Below are 10,600 nucleotides of genomic sequence, written 5' to 3' on the forward strand. Positions count from 1 at the left end.
GAATTTTCTTATAGTAATCTCTCTTAAATATATATATATATATGCCTTTGAACCTTTGATCGCAAAGGGTTTTAATTCGAGAACACTTAATTTAATAAAAATCTATTCATCACCTTCGGTTAAATCGTTAACTGTTCTCTAATTAATGGGCAGACGGACTAAGTAAACGAACAAAGAAATAAAGGTAGTAAAACATATCCATCCATCGCATGAGCGATAATAGTGAGATCAACTTATCACAATACAATGACAAACTTGCTGACACGTTCTTGTCTAATGTATTAACCGTGAGGTTTCAAGAGCTTTCTCCTGTCTTTGCTTAATATATTGAGGTTTCAAGAATTTTCTCCTGCCATATTTTAATGTATTAAATTTGAAGTTTCAAGAACTTTCTCTTGTCCTTCTTTAAAGTATTAAATTTAAGGTTTTAATAACTTTCTCCTGTCATACTTTGATATATTAGCTTTGATGTTTCAAGACCTTTCTACCTGTTCGTTCTGTAATGTATTAAATTTGAAGTTTCAAGACCATTCTACCTGTTCGTTCTGTAATCTATTAAATTTGAAATTTCAAGACCTTTCTACCTTTTTGTTCTGTAATGTATTAAATTTGAAGTTTCAAGACCTTTCTACAATTTCGTTCTGTAATGTATTAAATTTGAAGTTTCAAGAACTTTCTCCTGTCGTACTTTGATATATTAGCTTTGATGTTTCAAGACCTTTCTACCTGTTCGTTCTTTAATGTATTAAATTTGAAGTTTCAAGACCTTTCTACCTGTTCGTTCTGTAATGTATTAAATTTGAAGTTACAAGACCTTTCTACCTTTTCGTTGTTTAATGTATTAAATATGAAGTTTCAAGACCTTTCTACCTGTTCGTTCTGTAATGTATTAAATTTGATGTTTCAAGACCTTTCTACCTTTTCGTTCTGTAATGTATTAAATTTGAAGTTTCAAGACCTTTCTACTTTTTCGTTGTTTAATGTATTAAATTTGAAGCTCCACTAAGGTTGTATTTATTATATTTCATTGGAATCCTTCAATAGCTTCACCGTTTCCAAATTCTTCTATTTTCATCTCCCTTTCTTTTATCTACTTGAGCTTGATCGACAGTCGCTACTGGAGAAAAATGAAGAGCAGATACTGTTTAGGAAAAGAGTAAGGTATAAGATAAAACATCGGAGGGGGATATCAGATGAAAGTTTAAGGTTTTTTGTTTCTCTCTCTCTTTTTTTTTTCACTCGTTTCGTAAGAGCCACGTGGCTTAACATACAATTCAACACCGTTCACGTGTAATGTAGCGTCTGTTGCTCGCGTGCTGTTTTTTGTTGTTTTTTTTACCAGCAGTGGTGGTTTACTGCAATGCACCAAAAAATAAAAAATAAAAAGAACACCCTAGACATGATCACTCACTCTCTCAAGACCATTCGTGTCAAAGGCAGTAGGAAACAGCTTAAAAGGTTTTATCTTACCTTCGCTCGTGTTTTTTTTATTCTTACTTTATCTAAAAAATAGATAAACAACGGAGAGTGGTCCAAGATATGAGGTGCAATGTGATGGATGATGAATAATAAGCTTTATTCCATTGGTTAAAAATTGATCAAAATGAATTTGTAGTCCTGTGCGCATGTCATGTAGCTCTCATTATAAATGCACCCCTTAATCCATTTAATTTGAAACAATGGCAAACTTGGTGAGACTGTACAACTTTTACGTGGTGTCCGGAAAGTGTTCTCAGTAAATTGTCTACTGGTGTTTCTGAGACAGGAGTCTGAAACCTCCGTTAATGAGATATTTTGCTGGTGATATTTGTGTAACTTACGCAATGGTGGACGGGGTGGAGGGGGAGTGAGTGGTGTAGTGCTTCAAACATTCAGAAAAACAAAATCTTAAAATATGTGTCAATATAATTTCTGGACATTTCGTATTTTTCATTTTGTAAATATCTTTGTAGACCGCACGCTATAGTAGCACTAAATAAATTGTACTAACTTATATGCCTCTTACTTCCGTAGCTAGAAAAAACTTTTTATAGGTTACTGGTGAACAAGAGTCTTAAAGAAACCGAATGGGTTGCTGTGTAATTCCTTATACCGTAAGATCTGGTGTAAAACAAAAATCACATAATCCGCTTATCAGTGAGGGTTATTACATAACTGCACCAAGACATCTTTGTAATCCAACAAGAATGTTTAAAGCAAAATAACATAACTAAACGAAATTCTGTAATGTCAGATGGCTCCCCCCCCCTCCACCTGTCTGGACTATTGGAACAAAAAATTCATGTTTTAAAATATGCGCCAGATTCAGTTCTCATACCAGTTCTTTCAGTCAGGGCGTTGGTTGGGACAAGGTGGAAATATGAAGTTACGTTGGATTATGTTTTAAAGTAACTTTCCAATTATAGACTGAAGAATATAAACAGTCATTAATAAAACTGTATGTTCCATGGAAGTAGTGATCTGTCCGTGTGGAATGTTTATGGAACAGTGTAAGGCATGGAAGTCTTGTGTTTATGAAAACTTGAGATGTTGAACGAAACGCTGCACTTTTCATACAAGTGTAGCCTTTTAAATAATTTTTTTGGTTTTTGTACTGTAAAAACACAACAACATCATTTAACATTTTTTTTTTCGAGAAATGGTTTTGAGAAGTAGTAATAGTAGTGTTTATGATAGTAACTAAAATGCTAGCTCGTGACACGTGTGGTTAGTCACCGCTATTTCTACAATAATAACTAGTTAAGTGTTTTTTATAATGAACTATGAATTCAAAAAAAAATAACCAAGGTAAGCCTTCCAGAACACTTTACTATAATATCTCTTTAGGTTTTTTTTATATTGACCTCATTTACAGGTCGTAGTAATAACTTTAATCATTTCCATGGTTTTTACATCAAACGCTTCAGAAGTTTAAAGGATATTGCGTGCCATATTATCAGAGATCCTCCACCAATTTATCGTTCTTTCTTTTTCACTGCAGAGTCACGTGACAAGAGCCCTTAAAACTCGGCAACTATTTTTGTTGCTGAAAAAAGAAAAAGGTGTAAAGTTAAGAAAACTGTGATTTACCAGTAATTCTGCCAATAATAATGTTACTGTGAAGTTTTTTCTTACATTTACCATGTGACTGACTTGGGTCACTATCATGATGGGTTTTAACCTATAGCTTTGTTCTGAAACTTACCACCTAACCTATTAAGACATCGCAAAGTCAAAGATTTTTAATGATCTTGCAGCGTTTTATAATCATTTCTCGCGTGAAAAACCATCACAACTTTTTTCCTTATTCCTGCTTTATCAATATAAAAAAATCGCGTAAAATGGGGGAAAAAATAGGCTGTCTAACATTCTAGCCTATCAAGTCACACCATGAGAATAGGACGACCCACTGTCGCTAATCTACGTAATGAGCTTTCTTTTCAGTCGAGCGCCTGCCTTTATCTTAGCGCCATCTTTATGTCGGTATGCACAATGACTTTGTTGAAAGCACCTCAGGGAGACTCAAATGTATCCAGAGAACTTAATAATAAACCAGATAGAGAAGAAGGGCATGAATAAAACACTTCAATAATTGAACTGTACTTTTTCAACCTAGATGTCGTGGTAACTCCGATTACAAAAGGAACTAGTAAAAAACAAAAAGAAAAACGAGAGGGAGCAGAGCACGTTTCCTTTATGTAAATGTTACAGAATCTCAGCTTTCAATGTTTATAGACGTCAGAAATCCATCCGTAAAACAGCTTATTACCATATTTTACATATGTTTGAACTTTAGCGATTATATATATATAGTTATTTGATATTAACATTTATTTCTGATCATCTCACTTCACAAACACAACATATTCATATAGTTGTTTTTACTTTGTTTCAAAACATACCAGTACAATATCAAGTTTTACCGGTAAAATTGGGTTTGCTATGTGATAGACCACTGAATTTTGGAACTGGTGATCTAGGTTCGAATCCTTGCGATAGTACAAAATATTTCCACACTTTAAACGGTGGGCGTTTTAAGAATGATAGACAATTACTGAGTTATCAATGAGTGATTTGTTTTAGTAGTGAAAGTTATTGCATCTATTTGTCTGCAGTTTAATTAACAGAGAATTAGTTATTAGCGTGTTTGTTTAGCGATCAATTAGCCAAGGAATCCTACAAGCAAGTCTGTAAGTAAGTTAGGCCTACAAGTGAATAGTAGTATGTTACAATATAATCAAACAGTCGTTTCTTGTTTCTATTAATAAAATTGTTACAATAATAGTTCAATATATCAAAATATCGTAAACTCTTTCTTTGGCATAAGTTCAAATAAGCTGCTTTGTTTTAAGCCGGTGATTCCCAAATTGCTAATTCAAAAAGGTCCTAGAAACGGTTTTCAGGGACCTCAACATATGCAGAAATACAAATTGCTAATTCAAAAAGGTCCTAGAAACGGTTTTCAGGGACCTCAACATATGCAGAAATACAAATTGCTAATTCAAAAAGGTCCTAAAAACGGTTTTCAGGGACCTCAACATATGCAGAAATACAAATTGCTAATTCAAAAAGGTCCTAGAAACGGTTTTCAGGGACTTCAAGATATGCAGAAATATTCTCTTTAAAATTTCCTTGATACTGGAAAAAAAATCAATACCTTCAGCGATTATTTTACTTATTGCAATGAATACGACTACACAGCAATGTTGGAGTTGAAAAAACATATTGCAATGAAAATATGGTATCTAAGTGTGGCAGTTATATAAATTATATAAAATGATCAGGTGGAGTCTACAGCCAAGGTAAGGTCTAAAGTCTTGGGAAACCTCTGGCTTGAAAGTTTGGGAACACTTGTTTTCAACCACTGTTTTGATAGTAAATACCATACACGTGGCTTATCTTGTCTGTTTAATCAATTTACATGAATTACACGTTTTCACCTTCGTGTGGTCCTATTTTCTTCTCAAAGTTGTCAAGGAACGAAAACTCGTTTGCACGTCTAACAGAACTGTGTTCTCTGTGTTGCACCTCTTCACAGTGCTGTGGCTATAGGAAGCACACCTGATTTACTAAAGTTTCATACGGCCTCTAGTTTCTGTTCAGGTAGACAGTTTGGTTTTGAAAGCACAATAGCGTGTAATGGACACAGAAAGAAATTACAATCAAGCAATAATTAAAGGGTGAACAATAACTATCGTAATAATGTGGAAGGAAACCTGACTTATACTGCAGTGAGCTTCGTATCAATTTTACTTTTCTTTTATCACTGAAATAATATATTTTGAAGTTTTGCGTCGATATTCCGCAAAACTTCTTATACTTTTACTCGCCCTAGTCCTAAAATTAGTGATAGGGATATGCGTGAACCCTATGAGATTTTGAAACTTATTTTGCTGTTTATTTCTTACTGTGGCCAAGCATCTTCTTAACTTTCTAAACATGTATATTTACTTCTACACAAGTTTGCAGTGTCTGATAGGATAAAACTGTAACGACCACATACAGTGTTTAGTGAAGACTGATTGACTTAGTACTTTTATAACAACTTCATTTTTGCAGTCTTAATATATTATAACACCTTTTATAGTGGTTTGACTATTTTCACCATTGTGTAAAGAATCTACTGTTAAACCTAAGTAGCCCCCCAGTGGCACAGCGGTATGTCTGCGGACTTACAACGCTAGAAACCGGGTTTCGATACCCGTGGTGGGCAGAGCACAGATAGCCCTTGTGTAGCTTTGTGCATAATTAAAAAAACAAAAAAAACAAATAAACCTAAGTAAGTTAGGCTACTGTGTAGCCTAAATAATCTATGAATGAATCTACTGTACAATCTATGTAAACTGTGAATTAAACTACTGTAAAACCTATGTAACCTGAAAATTAATCTACTGTAAAACCTAAGTAAGTTAGGCTACTGTGTAGCCTAAATAATCTACGAATGAATCTACTGTACAATCTATGTAAGCTGTGAATTAAACTACTGTAAAACCTATGTAACATGTAAATTAATGTACTGAAAACCTACTTAATCTGTGAATAAATTTACTGTGAAAATTACATAAACTGCGATTGAATATTTTGTAAAATTTATGTCAGCTCTGATTAAAATCGCTATAAAAACTTACGCAAATTATGATGTATTTTACTGCTGTAATTGGTGCTGGGTAGTTAAAAAAACTTAATTTCTCCTTATGATTACGCCTTCAGTAGTTATTAGCTTTATGACTTTAGAAACTAACATCTATTTTGTTTAAAGCGAAGCTTAACGATAGCCGTGGGTGTCTAATTATATATGCTTTTTTTAATGACTAAAGACTATAATAAAGTATTTTGAGTAATAAAACATTTTAAATCTCTTATCTTAATCCATAGAACAACCGAGAATCTTGAACTAATTAACAAATCGTGGTACAACAAAATGCGTTTAAACATGTATGAAATATGATGCTATGTGAACAGTATTCCAACTTATTTATCTGAAGAGTTTTAACTTACAAACACGTGTTTTGCAATTTTCAATAAGTAAAAACTCACATTTGCTTTGTACAGCCCTGCCCCAAGGCCGCCGACAGGGGGGCAAAGGGGGTAACTGCCCAGGGGCCCGGGCGAATGAAACCTGGTTATGCCGTAAAGCCCGCAATGCATCTTTAGGCTATATCTTCATTTAATGATAAAAACCATAGTTTTTCTGCTTTTCTTTGCATACAGACGTTTGATACACTAAGAACGACTGAAATAATAATTTAGTAATAATTAATATGTATTTGTTACTTTATAGATTTAATAGATATTTGTTGTTACTTTATAGATTTAATAGATATTTGTTGTTACTTTATTAACGTTTTTACGCTTATACTGATGGCTGCTGCTATGATTTTGTCTGGTTTATGATCTCGTTGCTGTTCTCATTTAGGATCTTCTTTTTAATAAATTCTTGAAAATGTTAAAAAAAAAGAGAGAAAGGGGGCCCGTGCTGGCTCTCGACGTTCCTGCCTTCCCCTGAAGATGGCATTAAGCGAAACGCTGGGCACCGAAATAAACATTCGCTGTAGTAATAAGATCACTATAAAGTCATTTTGGGTTATCTGAGGTATAACTGTTATGCTCCAATCAACATTATACCATTAGAATGATAAAATAAATATGATCTTATTTGGGCTAGATCTGGGCTTACGTCATTGTCTTGCCTCTTTTCTTCAAATTGCATGTAATTCGAAAACGTTGTATAGCAACGATATGTTAACTGCTTTTTGTTCCATTACCTACCTTCTTCATTTTTATCAAGCGCGCTTCTGTGACGTACACTACTAATATCATTTTTCTTGTAACTGGCTGTGGATTCTGCACAGATGTGATTAATTCAGAATCAGAACCACGAATAATGCAAACATATGAAACTAGTAAATCGTAGAATAAGAATAATAACTGTATAAAATATTTTAAAGCTAGCACAGGTTTTGAAAGTCTGTATATTATTATTTTTTTCCTATCCGAAGCATACAGAGGAAACAAAGAGAGGACATTTGGGGCTTACTTCAAGAAGACGAGCTTCAAGAGCAAGTAGGAGGTGAAAACCTACAAAAGGAACAGGAAGAAAAGGAGAAGAAAGTGTGGCGGAGATTGTTAGAGCCTAACTGTCCTTGTTGTCCTAACTTGTCCAAACGTTACACCATAGCTCTCTTAAGTTCTGTAGGGTTTCTTATTAGCTTTGGTATTCGGTGTAATTTAGGGGTGGCCATAGTTCAGATGATTAGCAATATCCATGGACAGGTAAGTGTCAATGTTTCTGGTTCGTAAAACAATAATAGTAACCTAAATGAGCTTAACATACTGTTATATTTTTAGCTTTTTCTTAAAGGGAATGTTTGTTTGTTTGTTATGGATTTCGTGCAAAGCTACACGAGGGCTATCTGCGCTAGCCGTCCCTAATTTAGCAGTGTAAGACTAGAGAGAAGGCAGCTAGTCATCACCACCCACCGCCAACTCTTGGGCTACTCTTTTACCTAAAAATAGTGGGATTGACCGTCACGTTATAACGTCCCCACTGCTGAATGGGCGAGCATGTTTAGTGTGATAGAGATTCGAACCCGCGACCCACAGATTGCGAGTCGAGCGCCCTAACCACCTGGCCATGCTGAGCCATTAAAGGGAAAGTCAGGTAATAAAACTCGATATATATTGATTCTATACTCTCAACTTTCAAAAGGTTGTAAAACATTTTGATGCTGGAAATAGATGCAAAGGCTTCTCAGCCTCCTTAAGATAAATGAAAAAAGTCACTTGACAATGTAATGTTTAGTACGCTTTTTTAATCATAGTTAGAACAAAAAAATCATCCAAGTGAGCAGGAATCCTCTAATGTCCTTATCCTCCTCTTTGGAATGATGAATATAAGCAGTCTAATAAGAGGAGCTATACTCTCCAAAAACGAATATTTTTTGAGTTGACGGATGATTTCAACTAATATATATTTAACTCTTCAAGAAACAACGAATGTTCCATCAGATGAAAGCGGGGACAAAAACATCTCTTAGATTTCTCAAAAACATAGATTTGCTTAGATGACGAGAGAGGGAGGGGGAGGCTATACTTAGGCCATTTAAAGGAATTGAATAACTTTCCTGATAAAAGGGATCATTTTTATAATCCTCCTTAGAAGGAAAAAAATCTGTCTATTGAATGAATAACTACTCTTCAACTTTTTATATATGGCAAAGAATAGTTTTAACTTTTCGTTTGGAAGGAACAAAAATAACTCCCAGTTACAGTTTTTGAAGTGAAATAATAAGCGACTTTAAATATATGCAGTTCACTACTGTTTAATATTTTTCAGAAGATGTATTTGTTGTTAAGCACAAAGCTGCACAGTGAGACAATTTTTGCTATGTCCCTCGTAGGAACCAAACACCAAATTTTAGCATTATAAGGCCTCCAGATTACCACTGAACATCGAGGGGGGCATTTTTATTAATAAAAAGAGGTAAATCTAACTCTCTGGTGTAATTTTATCAAAGCTGCCATACATTTCGTAATTTGTTGAATTTCTTGTTTAAAAAAGCTGTCGAGTAGGTCCTGTACTTTTGTACGCGCTTGATGAAAGATCGGGCTTAACTTAAAAGTAACAAGTTTTAGTCCTACATCCTTCTACTTCCACATACAGTGTTTGGTTTAGAACTAGTGCTTGAGCTATTAATAATCTTTCAGTAACCTGTTTGAACTGGAGACAGTTTCTCAGATTCCAAACATTACTTGCTACGTTACTATTAAAAAAAAACTGTGACAAGCTTTCACCTTTCTTCATGCAATTTAAATAATGCAATCCTCAATGGATTACCAAATGTGTTGTCTTATAAATGATGTCTTCTCTGCCCTTTTATGTAACGAAAACCTTTGACATTAGGAAGTAATGTTCTACTTGGAGGAAGCAGGTTCCGATTCTCAAGGAAAGAAGCTTAATATTATTTCATGTTTTTGTTTAATAGGTTTTTCGTTTCTTATCTCCCCTCCCACAGATGGCTCAGAGGTAATTTTAAAGGATTATAGAGCTATAATTTGGGGTTCGAATCTTCGATGGGTATGATGCAGACAGCATTGTGTAGCTTAGTAGGTAAATGAAAACAAAATTGAGTTTTTGTCGTTAACATAACTACACATTGATATTAAGCCAATACCAAAATATATATATGTATAACAATGTAACAACCAATTAAGAACACAAACAGTATCTAGACTTACCATATATATATATATATATATATAAATTTCGTGTAATGTCCTACACATTCCAAAGATTATCGATTGCACTAACACCAGATATTCCTCATATTCCAAGTATGACTGACAAAATAATTTGTCAAGAATAGCTAAATATCTCAGCATTCTTATCATGTCAAACTATGATAAAAGACACCTTACTTCCAAAGAGGTAGTACGTAAGAGAATGATACCACTATTCAGGGTACTGTATGAATATTGGTACTTCACTTGTTTAGAGCTCTGCTTTCGACTGGTAAACAAAAATATGGTAAAAGATACCTTACATTTTTGAGGTCCTGAATTTGGTTGATATAAAAGCGTATGACGAAAGGTACTTTTCATATTCGAGGTGGCCAGTTTGACTGATATATAAGCGTGAAATAAAAATAGCTTTCTTGTTTAGGGGTCTCACGTTTGACTAACATACAGGTGTCTTATAAAAGTACCTTTCTTGTTTAGGATCCTGCGTTTGACTATTATACAGGTGTATTATAACGGTACCTTTCTTGTTTAGGATCCTGCGTTTGACTAGTATACAGGTGTATTATAAAGGTACCTTTCTTTTTTAAGGTCCTGCGTTTAATTAGTATACATTGTATTATAAAAGATACCTTTTATATTTAGTGTCGTGCGTTTGACTAGTTTACAAGTGTATTATAAAAGGTACTTTTTGTGTTCAGAGTCCTGTGTTTGACTTGTATAAAAGTGTATAATAAAACATGCCTTTCTTGTTTAGGATCCTATTTGTCTGGTATAAGAGTGTTATAATAAAACATGCCTTTCTTGTTTAGGGTCCTATTTGTCTGGTATAAAAGTGTATAATAAACATGCCTTTCTTGTTTAGGGTCCTATTTGTCTGGTA

General features: G+C 34.1%; 1 protein-coding gene across 1 annotated transcript in view; it reads left to right on the forward strand.

Moving 5' to 3' along the window:
- Positions 1-10,600, forward strand: part of LOC106462626 (vesicular glutamate transporter 3-like) — a 58,639-nt gene that overhangs the window by 21,421 nt on the left and 26,618 nt on the right. The window contains exon 2 of the mRNA XM_022389942.1: positions 7,479-7,752. Coding sequence (XP_022245650.1) covers positions 7,479-7,752 — 274 coding nt within the window. The remainder of the gene's footprint in view (positions 1-7,478; positions 7,753-10,600) is intronic.

Source organism: Limulus polyphemus, unplaced genomic scaffold (assembly GCF_000517525.1).
Source record: "Limulus polyphemus unplaced genomic scaffold, Limulus_polyphemus-2.1.2 Scaffold1213, whole genome shotgun sequence".
Classification (NCBI taxonomy): domain Eukaryota; kingdom Metazoa; phylum Arthropoda; class Merostomata; order Xiphosura; family Limulidae; genus Limulus; species Limulus polyphemus.